General features: G+C 54.2%; 7 protein-coding genes across 7 annotated transcripts; 3 read left to right on the plus strand and 4 right to left on the minus strand.

Moving 5' to 3' along the window:
• Positions 1-120: 120 nt before the first annotated feature.
• Positions 121-1650, minus strand: A1O1_07272 (uncharacterized protein; the record flags this gene model as incomplete). The annotated part of the gene is made up of 1 exon (XM_007728144.1): positions 121-1650. One exon carries the CDS (start codon positions 1648-1650, stop codon positions 121-123), a length of 1530 nt encoding a protein of 509 aa, XP_007726334.1.
• A 673-nt stretch (positions 1651-2323) lies between these two features.
• Positions 2324-4747, plus strand: A1O1_07273 (PAB-dependent poly(A)-specific ribonuclease subunit pan3; the record flags this gene model as incomplete). Its single annotated transcript, XM_007728145.1, has 9 exons — positions 2324-2396; positions 2501-2566; positions 2620-2677; positions 2726-2877; positions 2941-3044; positions 3129-3260; positions 3309-3453; positions 3508-3663; positions 3711-4747. The coding sequence occupies 9 exons, from the start codon at positions 2324-2326 to the stop codon at positions 4745-4747; spliced, it is 1923 nt and encodes a 640-aa protein (XP_007726335.1).
• Positions 4748-5265: 518 nt separating this feature from the next.
• On the minus strand, positions 5266-5838 carry A1O1_07274 (small nuclear ribonucleoprotein; the record flags this gene model as incomplete). Its single annotated transcript, XM_007728146.1, has 3 exons — positions 5266-5399; positions 5464-5535; positions 5628-5838. The coding sequence occupies 3 exons, from the start codon at positions 5836-5838 to the stop codon at positions 5266-5268; spliced, it is 417 nt and encodes a 138-aa protein (XP_007726336.1).
• Positions 5839-7960: 2122 nt separating this feature from the next.
• A1O1_07275 (uncharacterized protein) lies at positions 7961-9921 on the plus strand (the record flags this gene model as incomplete). The annotated part of the gene is made up of 2 exons (XM_007728147.1): positions 7961-8582; positions 8633-9921. 2 exons carry the CDS (start codon positions 7961-7963, stop codon positions 9919-9921), a joined length of 1911 nt encoding a protein of 636 aa, XP_007726337.1.
• Positions 9922-11506: 1585 nt separating this feature from the next.
• Positions 11507-12699, plus strand: A1O1_07276 (uncharacterized protein; the record flags this gene model as incomplete). Its single annotated transcript, XM_007728148.1, has 3 exons — positions 11507-11743; positions 11869-12350; positions 12429-12699. 3 exons carry the CDS (start codon positions 11507-11509, stop codon positions 12697-12699), a joined length of 990 nt encoding a protein of 329 aa, XP_007726338.1.
• Positions 12700-13157: 458 nt separating this feature from the next.
• On the minus strand, positions 13158-14117 carry A1O1_07277 (uncharacterized protein; the record flags this gene model as incomplete). Its single annotated transcript, XM_007728149.1, has 2 exons — positions 13158-13896; positions 13993-14117. The coding sequence occupies 2 exons, from the start codon at positions 14115-14117 to the stop codon at positions 13158-13160; spliced, it is 864 nt and encodes a 287-aa protein (XP_007726339.1).
• Positions 14118-15151: 1034 nt separating this feature from the next.
• Positions 15152-16470, minus strand: A1O1_07278 (uncharacterized protein; the record flags this gene model as incomplete). Its single annotated transcript, XM_007728150.1, has 2 exons — positions 15152-15505; positions 15577-16470. The coding sequence occupies 2 exons, from the start codon at positions 16468-16470 to the stop codon at positions 15152-15154; spliced, it is 1248 nt and encodes a 415-aa protein (XP_007726340.1).
• Between the last annotated feature and the right edge of the window lie 735 nt (positions 16471-17205).

Consider the following 17205-nt stretch of genomic DNA (forward strand, 5'->3'; position numbering starts at 1 on the left):
AAGCTAGTTCAGGGACCATGCGAAGAGCCGGTCTCAATTTGACGGGGCAGCAATAATGACTACAAGTATTAGAGCTATGTTACCTCGTGGGAGTTCCATTGTGAGAGGCCTAGCAGCACTTCAATCTTCATCGGAGGCCTCTTCTTCCTCTTCGACGGGTTCGACGAGCAGATTTGCTGCTTTGCCGATTCTTTCCCCTACCGAGCCTCCCTTTTCCAAGTCGACCACAGTCCGCGGCATCGGGGAGACCAGTCGAAAGCCATACTCATGTTCATAACCGACTGGTTCCTCGACCTCTTCTCCGTTCGTGCCTGCGGCCTCTTTTGCCTTGACAACCTCGTAGCAGTCGACGAAAGCGTAGAGCTCATCTAGATCCGCTTCAGAGTGGAACTTCCGGATGATGCGCTCGCCCGATGCCATGCGGATACTGACTCGTATGGCATCTTTGACCTCAGGCCCGGGCTCCTTCGGTAGTGACTGGGCACGCCAATGTCTCCACTGAGCAATATTCGCTCTTCTCTTTTCTAGAGCCATCGCTCGCTCTTGTGCCTCCTTCTCCGCTCGCGCTGCTGCCTCCGCCTCTTCTCGTCTTCGACGAGCGCGTTCGCGATCCTGAGCCAGGGAGCGTTCATAAGCCGAATCTTGCTCTTGACGCAAATTTCGCGAGGCCTGTTGCTCAGCACGTTGAGCTCGGGTGGCAGCCAACTGTGCTTGGTGTGCCGTCATGGCTGTTCCGAGTTTTGCGACGAGTTCTGACACAGGCATGGGCCCGGACGCTCGCAGAACAACCGTCATGGCCGCAGAGCCGGAATCATTCGTCTGACAGATCAGACCGACGAAGGGAAACTTCGTACATTGCAAACTGGAAGACACCTGGTAGGCTTCAGCGTCCCGGACATTGCCTCCCCAAAGTAAAAGTTCGTCTTTGTGGGAATCCAGAAATGTTTTCAACTGGCCCGAAAGAAGCGTTTCCTGCACCCAACCAGTATTTTCATCGTGACTCGGGGAAAGTAGGACGACAAGGAGAAACTTGAAATTCTTTTTCGCGTCGTCAAGTGTCAGATTGAACCCCGTTTCAGCGAATGGTAGAGAGTTGTCTCCATATTCTTCGCTGAACTCCCGAATGAACCTTCTTGCGGTTTCGGCCGGCGGAAGAGCTCTCCGTACAGGCCTCGACTGCTGGTATATCAGACGCTGAAATAGTCTTGACACAAACGAGGGTACAAGAAACCCCAGTGGAGACAACACCGTGCTCAGCACCCGGTACATAATGTTGAATGGAGTAAAGAGTATCGAGAGCAGGAATGAAGGGTGATATTGCCTTTCATTTGCTGCGCTCGTGTCAACCCTTTCCACGATATCTTCCGGATCTTGACGGAGGGGGACCGATCGCACCGACGAGACGAGGGATTCAAATTGGAGGTTCGCAGTCTGTCGGGCAGAAGTGGGAGGGAGGGCAGAACGAGCTTCTGCCAAAGGATCGGTGGCTGGCTCGCCGTCAAAGAAGCGGGCGATGGCAATCTGGACGTTCCATTCGCATCTCTGTAGGAGAGGGATAGCGGCGATAGGGTCTTGATCTGTCACCGCCGTGTAGGTCTGCAGCGCCTCCTGTTGCGCAGGATTCAGTTGTGAGATGTCTGGAGAGGACATGATCGACTTCGTTCGCAAGGTAGAGTTCGCTGGAGGCCGGACGACGGTGTTATCGGTTAGAGAGAGAATACATGTCCAGAGTGCTGCCTGCTTCTGCCTTATTAGGCGGTAGATCACGGTTGCAGCTTCAGAGACGGAGTTGCTGAGGAGCAATATATGAGCGCTTCAGGTTTGATCCACGGATCGATGTCATACTAGCATGCACCCTTCAAACGTAGAGATGAAGTGGGTATAATATATGAGTATGACCGGCGGATGGACTGCGGGAGACGCGAATCGCGGGATTACACTGAATAATGAGTTGCGGCGCCGCTTAGACCATCTGTCCCGCCATCTGCCATCTGGTTGCCCGTATCATCTACACCTCGACGCTGACCCTGACTTCAATTCATTTACCTTCTCGTCTCGTCGCAGGCGCCCCAGCGCTCCAACATCATCCGCACTCTCATCAAATTTCTTATTTTTGTGCCATTTTGGATATCTCTTAACCGTCATGCGCATTCCCTCGCTTACTATTATACTGTGAACTCCAGGCGTCCACCTCGAAGCCATTCTCTTCGCACATCTCGCCGCCCGACGAGCTCCTAGTATGCGGTAATCGCCCTTGTCTCGCGGCATTGCTATGAAGCGGACGAAGTCTTTTGCCATGTACAAAACCTCTCCGTGAACGATTATGGCCGCAGCTCTCAAGAACAATGTCGAAGACACAAAGCACGCAGCTTTGTCCCCTCGACTCAAGGGTCGGGGTACGTGGACTCCGCTGGACGAACAAGTCGCCAGAATCATTTCCATTCTGCGCATTCTGGCTCACTGAAGAGGATACGTGTTGCTGATTCGTGCTTGACGTTAGAAAATGCGAAGGACACACTGTGCCGCAACGTAACCATTTACGGGAAATGTCGATACGAGGATAAGGGTAGACCATCTCAGATCGCTTGGGTTGAGACAACTGTGACTGAAGGCATATAGGCTGTGCTTTCAATCACAATATAGAAAGATCCACCTCCGAGAGTGGACAAAGCGACAGGTATAACAACTGAACCACAAATCTGAGTGTTTGCTGATGTCCAGTCAGTCAGTCCAAAAAGACACTCAATGTCGACTCTCCCAGTTTCACTCCTTCCTTCTTGTCTCCGAATGGCGCAAATCCCTCCGGCAAGCCGTCCGCCGGCATCTCCCCAAAGGCGGCAAGCGCAGCTCCCTTCATGCCCAAGGCCATCATTTCCCGTAAGTCGACGTGGAGGATTCCAGATACACATGGTGAAACAGACGGCTTAGAGTTCATGACAGGATCATCAAATGCAACACCCCTTCGGCAAGATGCACGAACGCCAGATTGGGCTCTCGCGGACGTGCAGGAGTTTGTCCCCAGGCGGGCTCAAGAATCAGCGCTGGTGAGTGGGTGGGCGATACAAAGCAATGGGCCCTTTACGGAGTCTTTCACTGGTCTGTGACTTTCTGACCAAGTCTTCCTCCAGACGAATGAAAACGAAATTCCTGTCACGCACAATTTTGAAACATTTCAACCAGGGCCTGCCCCCAATCCATACCTCGATCATGGTATGAATGGAGCCGCCTTCTTTCAAAGCAACACGGGCTTCCAGCTCCCGGTACAGTATTCCCGACCGGTGCAATTGCTATGTTACTGATAGAACCAGGTGCAATATCATCAGTATGCGCCCATCGGGCATTACAGCAGCAACCTTGCCCCCTATCAGCGCACAGTACACGACCTGTTCATCCCCAATGATCTACGCGAAGAAATCCAAAAACAACTTGCCGCAACCCTCCAAACTCTACCTAGTATGTGTCTTCGAGATCTGCCGTTGAGTAAGACAAACGACTAATGTGCCTTAGACTCTCAGCTGCCCAGCCACATTGAAAGTTATCATTCTCTAGTACCACTTGACACTAATCAGAAAAGCTCGGCAATCTTTGGAGGCTACACGTCGTGGGTATACAAAGCCCAATCCAGCACCAATGGCCACTACTATGCTCTTCGCCGAATTGAAGGTGAGGGGACTCCTGGAATGCAAAATACCCTTGTTCTAACGCATCAGGCTTCCGTCTAACGAACGAACTCGCCATTCGCTCAGGGCAAGCTTGGAAGAATCTGATCAATGCCAGTGTTGTTCGGGTGGTGGATATTTTCACAAACCGCGGATTCGGCGACAGCTCTCTTTTCATTGTGACAGAATATCACCCTCTGTCCAAAACTCTGGCAGAGCACCACCACATAGGCCAGAATTGGCAACGGCCTGCCCGGTCGAGCAAAGACCAAGTTGCAGAACCAGTCCTGTGGAGCTACATCGTGCAAATTGCCTCGGCTCTCAAAACAATCCACAGCAGTGGCCTTGCTGCGCGTGTGCTCGATCCCAGTAAAATTCTGGTGACTGGGAAGAACCGAATCCGACTCAACGGGTGCGGGGTCCTGGACATTATCCAGTTTGATGGCAACAGCGCCGTCCCCCTGGCCCAATTACAGAGGCAGGATCTGGTGAACTTCGCTCTGGTCATTCTCTCTGTCGGCTCCGGAACAGCAGACGCTGGAACTAACTTCGCGCGGAGCATGGATATGTTTAAGAGATTCTACAAGCCCGAGCTCCAGAACACTGTGGTGTGGCTCTACTCGGCCATGCAGAACCAAGACAAGACGATTGAGCAGTTTGTGACGTTGATCTCCAACCAGATGATCACGGCCTTCAATGCCGCCCTGCACACAGATGACACCCTGTACTCCGAGTTAAGCCGCGAAGTCGAGAACGCCCGGCTGGTGCGCCTGATGGCGAAGTTGAATTTCATCAATGAGCGCCCGGAGTATGAACACGACCGAGCGTGGTCGGAGAATGGAGAGAGGTATTACCTGAAACTGTTCCGGGATTACGTCTTTCATCAGGTGGACGCCCAGAGCCGGCCGGTGGTCGACCTTGGTCATGTCCTCACCTGCTTAAACAAGCTGGATGCGGGCACGGACGAACGGATCACACTCATCAGTCGCGACGAGCAGAGCTGTTTCATTGTCAGCTACCGAGAGTTGAAGAAGGGCGTAGAATCAGCCTTCCAGGATCTTTTAAAGAGGAGTGGGCCGCTACGTTAGTATCAGAAAGCCTATCGCGGACGGGGTGTGCGAGGGGCTAGAAGAGTCCATGGTCGGAACTGAAGGATTGTGGTCTATTGACTGGCGGTGACTGAGCCATCCTGAGAGGTGCGTGGCTAGGCCCAAGGCGCGCCACGTCACTGGATGACTCGCAGGCAGGTTTCATGGTGGAAAAGCCAGGATCTACAGATACTTGAATATAGACCCAAGAGAAAGGCCCGACAAAAAAAATCTGAAATCCCGTTACAAATCCTGTGCAGGCCGTCCGACAGCGTAGTCCTTTGACCCGGCACGGTTTGCAGCGCCGGCAGGCTGCGGCTTGGACCGTATAGAGACGCATCCTGACCAAGTTGGCTCGCCTCTGGGCAATACTTGACGTTGTGGGTGGTGGCATTTCCGAGTGGCCGAGAAGAATCGGCGTCCTGGCCGAGGCAGGCAGGCCAATCCTCAGGAAAAGCGGCCATGGCGAGCTGGGCGATCCTCAGCTTTGAGATGACAGATGAGGTACAGCAGGGATTCTATTCCTCTGCTGGCTGCTGGAAAGGATTTTCTATCTCCTCGCTTCCATCGACGGGAGAAATCAAGACGAGCAGCGTTCCGCGGGCCACAACCAGTCCCAGCGGCCGGGTGGTCTCGTTCCCTTCATCATCTGCTCGTTTTTGGTCAGTCGACTATCCTTTTGAGTTGGGAGCCTCTGCGGCGTAGAAAGGGCTCACCTCTCATGGTCTCTTTGACATCATCCAGAACCAAGTTCATCAATTGGTCATAGCCTTTAAGAGTGCCGATGACTGTTGGGTTTTCCAACGCGCAAAAAGTCAGCTCCCTCTTTCTCATAATTTTTCATGACCGGCGGTCAAGTGGACAATTGGGCAAAACATACCTTCTCTGCCACCATTGAATTTGACATTGATCTGCTTGTCGACGTATTTGGTCAGGTCGAGGATGTTTTCCTTCTTGGGCTTCTCGTGCGACTGGTTGGACTGGTAAGAGGCTCCGCCACCGCCTCGACCTCCGCCGCCGCCTCTACCGCCGCGGTTTCCGCCATGGCCTCCTCCACGTCCGCCTCCTCGAAAATGACCTCGTTCGGACATCACTATTCCCGTACTAGGTCTTTGTTGCTTCGTTCGGAGGTAGTTGATTGCCTGGGGTATGAGCTTCAAGTTTCGATGGTTTGTCGTTAGGTTAGGTTGGGTTAGGTTTAGTGTGGGAGTCGGGGATTTGCCCGCGGGAACGACGCCAAAATAAAAAAAGGCTAGACGTTATTCTTATTGGTGGGTTTGGTGTAGTATGTCGCGCCCGTGGTCGGAGAGGAAAGTGAGTTGACGTCGGCAGGGGCTTGACCAGTCAGAGGTGACGAGCGGCCGCTGGCTTCAACAAATGTTTCCCCTCAAGACGCTCGGAGAGCTTTTTTGTGTAGGAGGGGCCCGTTGGAAGAATTGCCCAACTGGAGAGGATCAAATTATGCTGCAGGCAGCAGCGAGTGGTCAGTCACTGTTAGGGGCTGCAGGGTGGGAGGATCGAAGCAACGGACGGTTGGGTTGGAGATGAGGAGGGACGGGAGACAGGCGATGAATGGGCGTAGCTAGTAGGCTGCAGCTTTGAGTTTCCGCCGAACGCGCTTTGGATTGTGGGCTGATCATTGGGCGGAGCGCCGCCCTGGGATGGTGGCACAGACTGCATCCCAGGCGCTTTCAGGCACTTTCCGAGCACCCTTCGAACTCGAGGTGAGAAAATGAAGAGGTAAGGTGCTATGTTCAACGATAATCCCTAAGAACTTGAAGCCCGCATAGCTTTCGTGTTCGATGGCTACTGATAGGCCATATCTGGACTGTGAATAGAGCAGGCTGAATGATAATTCACTCCCCCAAGGTACACCTATCTGACTACTATTAGCTTCCCGCCCCTCATACATCGGAAGCCTGTTGAGCTCTGAACGCTGCACACTGAACACCGAGCCGCTTATGACAGGCTCCAGACCTTTACTAGGATGCTAGCACAGCGGTCATTTGGCGGGCATGTAGCGCGTGAGTGCGTTAAGTGCTTGGGGAATGGTCGCCATGAACTTGAAGCAGCTGGCCGCAGCTCTCCTGCTAAAGACGCGGGAGGAGACGCAGCCATCGTGGTTTCTGCTGGAATCGAGCACACGGCTTCTCGTTTCCTCGCCCATCCATCCCGTCGAGCCGTGTAGTAATAATTATAGGGGGACCCTAACGACCTTCAGCCGTCTCGCCCGTGGCTGATTCCGTCTCCGCCGGCCAGCTGGCACCGACGCCCTTTGACTCGTGCAGTGCAGTGGTTGTCGTCCTCGAAGGCACTTGGGAGACGCCCACGATGCCTCATTACTCAACTGCGCGCTGCTGTCGACTACCCATACTACAGTAGCGCAAGTATTGGTTGTTCCATGCCGGAGCTGCCCCCATACTCATAGGATCCTTCTTCCCTTGCTTTTGCGCACCGTACTCTGTCTGTACTTGAAGCACCACACGGAGGGTTTCTCCGCTTAAGCAGTCCTCTCTACTGCCCTCCGAGTCCCGTGAGCTCGCACTCACATTCACGCTCGCTAGGTACAGCTACGACTAGGATTGGTGGCAGTTCTCGTCTCCTTGCGTGCGTCGGTGTGGTGTAAGGACCAGTAGGTCTCCTCTGCTCCAGGCTCTCAACGCTTCCCGTCCCTGACCATTCTTCTCAGCTCAACTTCCTGCCAATGTGAGGCGGCAACCATCACCACCACCACCACCGAACCACCACTCCGAGCCTCCTCTCACCCACCTCTCGCCCTGTCATTCGCCACTCCTCCACCCCCCGTCCGTCTTCAACTCTACCCTAGTCTCTCCGTCGGCCGACTTTCTGATCGTCCGCCCATCGTCCAAACCGCCATTCCTCCCCCTCCCTAATAAAGTCCGACGTTACTGCCACTCCTCGACATCTGCACCAAGCTTGTCTTTCTCCCCTTCTTCTCCTCCGCTTACTTCGACTGAAGGTCTTACACATACATTCTCTATTCGCTTGCGGTGCTGCAGCTCCCACACAGCTCCTGCCTATTGTCGGGCGAGCTGTCAGGAACTGGTCCCAATAACCCCTCCTCAAACTCCTCCGCTCCCGTGTTCCACGCAACCAGGGCCTCGAGATCGAGCTCGGCATACGCAGCCCGAGCGCAGCCCAGCGCCGCGGCCTTCTCCCACTCACGACCACGTCCATGCAACATCCCAGGTGATGGAATCCCTCGCAACCATGACCACCGAGCATTCTTCCTCCCTCAAGCGGCCACGGTCTCCCACTGAACACAACCCGCTCCCCGCTGCAAAGGTCCCCAGAACCGCAACGAACCATTTACAGATCAATTACCTGGCTCGGCAGCATAAAGAAACCATCCCGCTGGTCACGGTCAACGATAAACTACCAGAAATAGCTCGGCTTCTCAGCGAATATGATGGAGTTATACAACGTCATGAAAGTATGGCCGGGAACTTGGGGGCATGTCCTCTCGGGCCTATCCTACTCAAGCGCTTTGAAAGGCTATTCGATGGACCTCCCAAAGTTTTAAAGTCGCACGCAAAAGACTCCAATGTCACCTGGTTGGACGTGGTAGAGTTCGCGCAGAACAACCCCAAACAGTTCAACCTGGAAAGAACTCGAAATGGCGTCAGGGTCTGCCAATTCTACACCAAGCAGTGTCGGGTGGAAATTTCGGAGGAAGATTTCGTTCTAATCGCCAGTGGTATGCCTCAGAAGCTCATTCCACCGCAGCCCATCCTGGAGGATGAAGAGAAGGAACTCGGAGTCATGGATTTGCTGGATCGAAACCTCGGCCAAGTCATCCAGCTTGCAGACCAAGGTAGGTTGCTAGCACTGGCTCCTTTGGACATCAAGTTGACTATCTTGTAGTTTCCGGTCGAGCTCGTCAATTGATCCATAAAATGAAGAATCGACGGACAGCCATCTTAAGTCGGCGTGAGCAAGAGGTGGAGTCGTTGAGGAGAAACAATCTCGCACCAGAGGGGCCCTCCATGTCACCCGCCGAAACGAATGGAATACACACTGGAAAGCCTCTTAAAAGCATTGAGGTGTCCCAGTCGCCTCCGGTTGGATTTACTGCCGTCAACCTGAAACCGCCCGGTGCAGCAGTTTCAGAGTCACGGCCCTCACTAGATGCCGCCGATGGTGTAAGACGCCAAGGGGAGGATACATACGGCACACCAAATGCGGGAAATGTCACGATCATCAATGGCAAATCAGTCAAGGACGCCTCGCCTTCGGTTCGCGCCGAGATGATGAAGAAGTTCCTGACCCCGGGTGAGCGTGAAGCTGGATTGGATGAGGATGCGGTGCGGCGGTCATCCGTAGGCACCGCTCGGACGAATGCCATGCAAGCAGCATCGGCGGAGAAGGCTCGGTCTGGCTCAATTGAAGATCCCTCAGGTGGTGCTCCGGGTGGCAGGAACCCGCCAAGCGTGGCCATTCCGAGCACTCCGGCATCTCTGATTCCTCATGTGAAACCGTCTACATTCGAGAGGGACGATGGCGGACCGTTCAAGGCGGAAATGGTACGACGAATGGACAGTATGTGGAAAGGCGAACGGATAGTCCCTCCGTGTGATCGCTGTCGAAGATTGCATATGGATTGTCTGAAGAATCTCACAGCATGTATGGGCTGTACTAAGAAGCATGCCAAATGTTCATGGAAAGAAGTCAAGGCCCACGAACTGCAAATGAGCGCACAATCACCTTCACCGGATAGGGACGTGGCTACGGCGTCCGGGCCGGACACGACCAACATACCACCACTGTCTGCTGATTCCACCATCGAGGTTTCCCAGCCGTCAGATCAGTCGGCCGGCTCCGCCAGCATCGCGAGAGCTTCCTTGGACCTGGCGGGAGAAAGCAGCGACGCAGTTATGGACCGAGGAACGAGAGATTTCGAAGCGCGCAGGCCCAGTGAGCCGATATTGATGCGGACTTCATCAGCACGGTTTGATGTTCGACCCCCGCCCTTGACACAGCAGTTGCAAGATGCCGCGGAAGGTCGAGTGCCAGCCGGGCCGAACACGGTCCCCTCGTCAGTTCCGCCTGGTGGGAAGCGTTATTTCGAGGACAACGATGAAGAAGACCGACTGGAAGCATTGGCAGCTCGAGTGTTTCGCACGGCGTCCCAGAGCGGGCATCGGTCTTCTTAGATGAGGATTGCTTTGGCCACTAGCTTGCGGTTGGGAGTTCCATGGTGATGCGCACACCCACGCTGCCGCTGTAGATTCGGGATGGCTGTTCGTGGCAGTCACTAGGAGCACGTTGGTGCTTGACTTTGTTATGAAAGATCTATGGAGTACTGCGGTCGACATTGATTCATTGCAGGCAGACAGCGACTAGGGCATGCTGGAGTTGGAATTGTTTGCTGTTACGGCGTCCCTGGGCATGGAGGATGTGCTTGTTCATACGACAGATCTGGATGACAGGGAAGGAAAATGTATCCGCGCATTCGGGCTTGGAGGGTTTATTACTACTGACTGGCTGAGCAGCAGGACTACATTCCTCCTGCGACCAGTCCCTGAGGAACTGTTGCCATTGCAAAGAGAACTATTCCATCTTCCACCCTGAGAGGTTCCTTGCTGTTGCGCTGCAACCTACATGTAGGTACCTACCCAGGACCCAATTGTGCTTTGTTGGTACTATACTAGTAGTACATGTGAGATGCACTCACTGCACAACTTGGTAAACTGCTAATTTCGGTTATCGGCGGAATCAATTCCATGGGGAACGTGGAAGTGCGGACGAACCCCACCGGCGCCATCCGGGCGATGAATGAACGGAGGGGATTTTGTCATCGGCCCCTCGGAGTGTCCCCCGGAGCTGCCAGACTGCCCTCGATAATATGGGGAATTGAAGCTGCCTTTACCTATAGGTGCCTCCCTGAAGATACCTAGGTATCTTCCCAACCTAGGTACCTAGAGATGCCTTACGCAGTACCTTACCTGGTGTCCACTTCACTGTCCGGTGACACTGTCCTTTACAGAGTATATGCCTCAGGTGAGAGAGCTTGAGGCTCGTTCGTGAGCCCCGAGTGCATTTGCCGATGTGTCCCCCACCCCCCAGAATCAGTGCCGCCATTCGGATGAGGTCAGTCACCGAAACTCACTGCACTGCATCTACCGCTCGGTGAAAGCAACCCACCCATGGGCTTAGGAGGCCTCCATCTACCAACACCCACCTCTTGAAACTACTACTACAGAGGATTTCCTTCTAGCCTTCACCAGGGTTGGTTCTTTTCAATCCTTCCAAGTCCCTCGTCGTCACCTGCCGCTGCTTCGATTTACTCGCGCCATGATTCGTCTGTGACGTTCGAAAGCACTGTGTACCGTCCGTCGTCTTACCTACTACTGACTTGATCGATCTCGATCGTCCTTGTCACCGCAGTCGCATAGTTTGGTCCCGACGCCCTTCCCTTTTGAAGTTCGGCCTTCAGCCCCCCAGGAGAGAGTGAATAAGAGTACGCATACCCCAGATACAAGGTACCTTCCCCGAGTTAGCTAGGATGATATCTGAACGTGGTCTACATAGACAGACAGAATTTGTCTTCCGTTGTCCTGGGCTAACACGCTCACCAGCTTGGCGGAGTGACCTCTCCCGGAGAACTAGAAGTCAATACTTTCTGGGACGACTGACCGTCAAATCGAGCCTCATCCCGGCTCTCTCGTTTCCTCAAGTCGCCCGTCGGACCGACTTCCTCCTCAGACCGCAGTTCAACCACATACTGCCACCGCCAACATGGATCCCTCCCAAGTCACGATTCCACCGTTGATGGACCTGACCATTGATAATATCACTGAAAATGTCAACCTCATCAACTCGGCCAATCCAGACGCCCGTTTCAAATACGTTCTAGAGCGGTTGGTGCATCATCTGCACGACTTCGCCCGCGAGACCCGACTGAGTACACACGAATGGATGGCGGGAATACAATTCCTGACCAAAACGGGTCAGATTTGCAGTGACGTGCGGCAGGTAAGCAGGACCATTCTGGTCGATCTGAACAAGCTGGGCCATTCTGCCCTACCCTCTTCGCATTGGGGTGACAATGCTATCAAGTTCCGGTCGCGAATTCGGACTGACATAGGGCACATGGCTAGGAATTCATTCTTCTCTCGGACATTCTCGGTCTCTCTTTGCTTGTAGACAGCATCGATCACCCCAAACCCCCCAATAGTACTGAGGGAACGGTGCTCGGTCCCTTCCACACCCACGATGCCCACAGTCTGGGTCACGGCGAGTTAATGTCTCACGACGACAATGGCGATCCTCTTCTCGTGCTCTGCACCGTCAAAGATGTCAACGGCAAACCCGTCTCGGGAGTGAAGATCGACATTTGGGAAACCGACTCGTCAGGGCATTACGATGTTCAGCATGCCGGTCGCACAGAACCAGATGGCCGGTGTATTATGACGAGCGATGACAAGGGAGACTTCTGGTTCAAGGCCATCGTTCCCGTGCCGTATCCCATTCCACACGACGGGCCTGTCGGGCAGCTTTTGAAGACACTCCGCAGACATCCCATGAGACCAGCACACATGCATTTCATGTTTGACAAGGAAGGCTACGATCATTTGATTACGTGAGTGCACGACCATTTCTCTTCAGAGCTCCAAGTCTCAGCATGGGTAGTAGGACTGACCATTTTCGGCGTATTTAGGGCACTATACCTCCGAGGCGACCCGTATGAGACCTCGGACGCCGTCTTTGGTGTCAAGAACTCGCTCATCGTCGAATTGGGCAAGGTGGACAAAGCCACCGCGGAGAAGTACGGCGTGGACGAGGGCATTGCACTTCTGACGCACGATTTCGTCCTGGTCACCGATGAGGAGAGTAAAAGACTCAGAGAAGAAAACTCCCGGAAGGCCTTGGCGAAGTTGGGAAAGAAAGTCAAGATTGTCGAGGGATTGCCGGTACCGGATGTGGATTGAGAGCTCTCAGAGGTGTTGAGAAACTTGCACTTCATTGGCGTCCATCTGCAGAAACAGCAGCGAGCATGTGGTCTTTGGGGAGGCTAGCAGCAAGCCCAGATGGCTGTGGTGCCATTGATGTTTGTACGATTCACGGCAGACTGCTGGAACGCTCTCTAGAGATCGTTCTGGCTGTAGACAAATATCAGACAGATCTTGACAAGGCTGCGTTCCCCCGGTTGGCTCGTCAGCCGTGAAAAGTCGATTCCATCCCACAGTAAATATTCCACGACCCCTATTCCCAGTCTTCGGCATCGTCCCATGTCCCCCTGCTGGCCCTGGGTATCTTTCCTCTCCATTCATGGACACCTACCGACCAAGCGAATCGATAGATGAACAGATGTATAGATCTACCCGGGGCGCCAAACAGCAAGCATAGTCCAAGGAAGAGCCAGTGCATTTCCATTTCCATTTCCATCTCACTTCCAACAAAGAACCTCCTCCTGCACGATCGAAGCCCAAGCCTCATCACAACCTCCCCAAGCCTTCAAACCAGCCTTCATATCGTCAATCTCAGCCTTCCCACGCACGACCTGACGATCAAGCCACCCTGCCCCAACCTCCCCCTCCAGCCTCGCGACATGCACGTCGGCCCACCACCTCGCCTCGCCCTCCGGCCCAGCATAGCAATTCGCACCAGCGCCGACGAGCATTTTGCGCCTGTCAAACCCAGCCCGCCCGGCCCAAACATGCAGACTCCGCCCGGCCTGGAACCCGGCCGCGCCCGTCCCGCGCACCGCGGCGTCCACACACCTCACGTACGCATCGGTGCCCGGGTTCGCGGGCTCGAAGAGGAGCGCGACGGCCTCACGCATCGCCAGCACCCCGCGGCCATCGGGTTTCAAGATGCGATGGGCCTCCTTGACCACGCGCTCGGCGGCGGGGATGGGGATGTGCAGCAGCGTTTGGTGCGTGAAGACCACGTCGACGGAGCCGTCTGCGAAGGGGAGCTGGGCTGTGGTGATGTCGCCCACGCGGAACTCTAGGTTCGGGTACGTCGACTCCGGGTGGGCGGAGCCGGCTTGCGCGATGACCGCGGCGGAGGCGTCAATGCCGATCACCCTGCCGCGGGGCGGGACGTGGTTGCAGAATCCGCTGGTTATTGTGCCGGGACCGCAGCCTAGGTCGACCAGCGTGAAGGGGGAGTTTGAGTTGTCACTGGAGTTAGAATTCGAATGTCTACCTGAGTCGACAATGGAGGTTGAGTTTGCATTTGTGTTTGAGTCGGCATTTGAGGTTGAGGTCGAGGCTAACTTCTTCAAGTGTGGAAGTAGAAACGAGGCCGAGTTTGCCACGGTGCGCGATTGGTGCGATGCTAAGACGCTGGCACTGTGGCCTTGGGTGTAGACTGGCTCTGGTGATGGTGTTGTCGAAGCCATGATTGATTGTCGACAGCGTTGACAGACTCAGAGTTGATTGACTGGATAGGTTGGTCTATTGGTTTTTTTTTGTCTCGATTTTGTCTCGATTGGTTGAGTTGTTCAATCAAGTCCAGGCTTGATCGTCATCGAACCCAAGCAAGCTGAGGCTCGAAATGAGTAGTATACGTACTATACTACGTAGTAGGATGTAGGTACCTATCAAGGCCACGCACACCCGGGCCACGCATCGGATCTCTTTCCAAGCTGGACTCAAGTCGTTGGGGGATCTTACCAGACCAGTATAGTTGTAGGAAGAGGATAATGTACGTACGTGCCTGGATACCTATGCAAGACACTACCAACCACCTGTCCTTGTCCGTCACAGACTCTTTTTTCCTTTCTCCTTTTTCTGGATGCCTCGGAGACTGTCCGTGAGTCGTCAGGTTTCTGGTACGCGAGTTCCGTCCCGACAGGTCCGGCGTTGTAGCGATCTTGTTTGTATACATCTAAGTAGTTGCCCGTAGAAGAGCTAGCTAAGTTAGAATACTGCCGTCAGGCACTTTACTTAGTACACTCCAGGCCGCTGTCTTGTAGATTGACAGGACCGAGACATGTTATACCACTCGGTACTCATAATTCAACAAGGCTGCCAAATCAGGGGCTGCTGGCCCAAGCGAACTGCGAGGGAGCACACTACAGCGAGACCGATGAGTCTGTCAAGACAGAGTGAAGGATGAAGATGCGGCAGGAACAGAAAGAAGACCAGTGGGTGATCCGTGGACAGTCGTTGATCATTCTTTTCCCGTTGCCGCTGATACAAGAAACTATGTTCTTTCATATATGAAACAAATTATGTCCGAGTCCCGCCCCCGAGAACTTGAGAGCTCTTGCCCTCCCAGTCCGTATGATATGATGCATGCAAAACTGGTCAGATGATCATCTGGACAGCGTACTGAAGTCCACTCGATAATCAATCGCCCGCCCGCTCGTTCGCTGGCTCGCCCGTCCCCTCCACATTAACTGAGCCTGTTTGCTTCATGCCCATGGCATAATTAGTGGTGGAAAGCCTCGACGTCCATCAATTGTCCATCAACGGACCGCTTGGTTGCCGGAGGGCCAGGGTAAACGGAGACATTGCTTGTCGCGCACTGTCGGCCGAACGATTGGAGCCAGGCACCGTTGTCGAACTCGGCGTAGTTCTTGAGGACCTTGCCATCTGCAGGGTCGATAATCATGTAGTTGATGCCCGTCACAGGGAGGGCTTGAGGGTTGGAAAGCAGACGATATCTCCAGGTGATGCTGTTGCAGTCATGGAAGATGTTCAGCGTCGTAACGGTCACTTCGGGTTGTAGGACGCCTTGGCCGTAGTCGAAGGCGGCCTTGCTAGGGAAGGTGACTGATCCGAGCTGTAAAAAAAGAGTTAGCAAAGAGTCCTAACATAGTAAACACTTGCTCATTGAAGCGCTTCCAAACTTACCGGGAACCCGGCCATGAAGTTGATCGAGTCAGAGATATCGGTGAAGTTGTCGGACAGCGTAGCATCTGAAACATCCTGTCTGTAACCACTGCCAGCTGGGATGCCCTGGGCTGGATTACCAGCGTAGGAGGTGAACTCCAACAGTTGCGCGAAGTTGCCGGCAATCTGGCTAGCCTTGGCATCGTCGACCACACAGCTGGATGCTGGAGCAGAGCTAGTGGTGGTGGCGGTGGCGGTGGTCGAGCTGGTCGAGCTGCTGCTGACCACGGTGGTAGTCGAGCCGTTCCCTGCCGAACCGGAGCTGGTGACGGTGACGGTGACTGTTGAAGCGGTGATGTTGCCGGACACAGCAACCGTCTGGGTGACGGTGACTATTGAAGCAGTGATGGTGCCGGACACAGCAACCGTCTGGGTGACGGTGCTGGCAGCAGGGCATGTAGAGCCGGAGACAACAGTGGCGGTCGAACAGGCGGCGCCAGTGGGAGCAACGTATACCGTCTTGGTGGTAGTCGTTGGTGCAATCGTGGTGGTTTTGACCTCGGTGAATCCGAAGCATGCGCATGCGCTCGAATAGGCAGCGTCGTCGCAAGCACTGGCGTAGTTGGGAACCTCATTCGGGCAAACGGTCACGCTGGCGCGCTTCCAGAGGCCTGCATCCTTTCCGACTCCAGTCAAAGTCAGGGTTTCGGTGATGGCGGGAGGAGTAACGGTCGTGGCCAAAAAGCTGGCGCAGTGACCAGCTCGAAGGTGTCCGTCACCAAGAGCTGCCTTGCCCGTCACGGCGGCCAAGCACGCATTCGACTTGCAGTCGGCATACCCTCGTCGTTCGAGGGGGTTGGCAAAGGTGCCGCTGATCAACGCAGCCAGCGGCAGGGCGAGAGATAAATATTGCATAGTCGAGTCTGGTAAGTGTTTTTGTTGGACAAACGAGTGGCTAAGGTCAAAGGACCTTGACAGGAGAGCGAGCTCAAAGAGAAGAAAACGAGTGGATGACTGGAAATCCAATCAAGTGAACAAATGATGTTGATCCGAGCTGGGGAAAGACAAACAAGACCATCTGTCAGAAGAGGGCACGGCGTATGTTCTTATGTCAACCCTATTGATGGGCTCTGACGGGTCGAAGACACTATGGGGTCTTGGGAATCCAAGTTCCAGGTAGCCACCAGGACTGGCTCAAGTCTGGCGGACAATTGTGGAAAAGGTAAGCTAATTTCAACAAGCGAAACCCTGGCCCGGATGAGATGGCTAAAAGGAGTTGGGCCCTTGGCTCGATTTTACTCCATACCTATGTATCATTTGCCTTTTGTTCAGCTGAGACTCCTAGCATCCATCGACGGGGTCGTAGATTTGATGGCTGAAAGCCGGGACTTCATTTTATGGGTGACAACCGCCATCGGAATTCTGGGCCGCCTGTCAACATTGGACAACGTGGGAAAGGTTGAATTTCACCGGAACGACCGAGATGACGGCTGTCAGATTGGTCGGATGATAAAGATTTCACCGGAATCCGTCATGTATGCAGTTGATGATTGTAAGAATGGTTTCGAAACCCTTTGCACTCGTATGCCTGCTGCGGCCGAGGAGAGAGTCCCATCCGACACCCAAAGAACTCTTTCCTCTTGGTAGGCA

This window comes from Capronia coronata, assembly GCF_000585585.1.
Source record: "Capronia coronata CBS 617.96 chromosome Unknown acBCG-supercont1.6, whole genome shotgun sequence".
Classification (NCBI taxonomy): Eukaryota; Fungi; Ascomycota; class Eurotiomycetes; order Chaetothyriales; family Herpotrichiellaceae; genus Capronia; species Capronia coronata.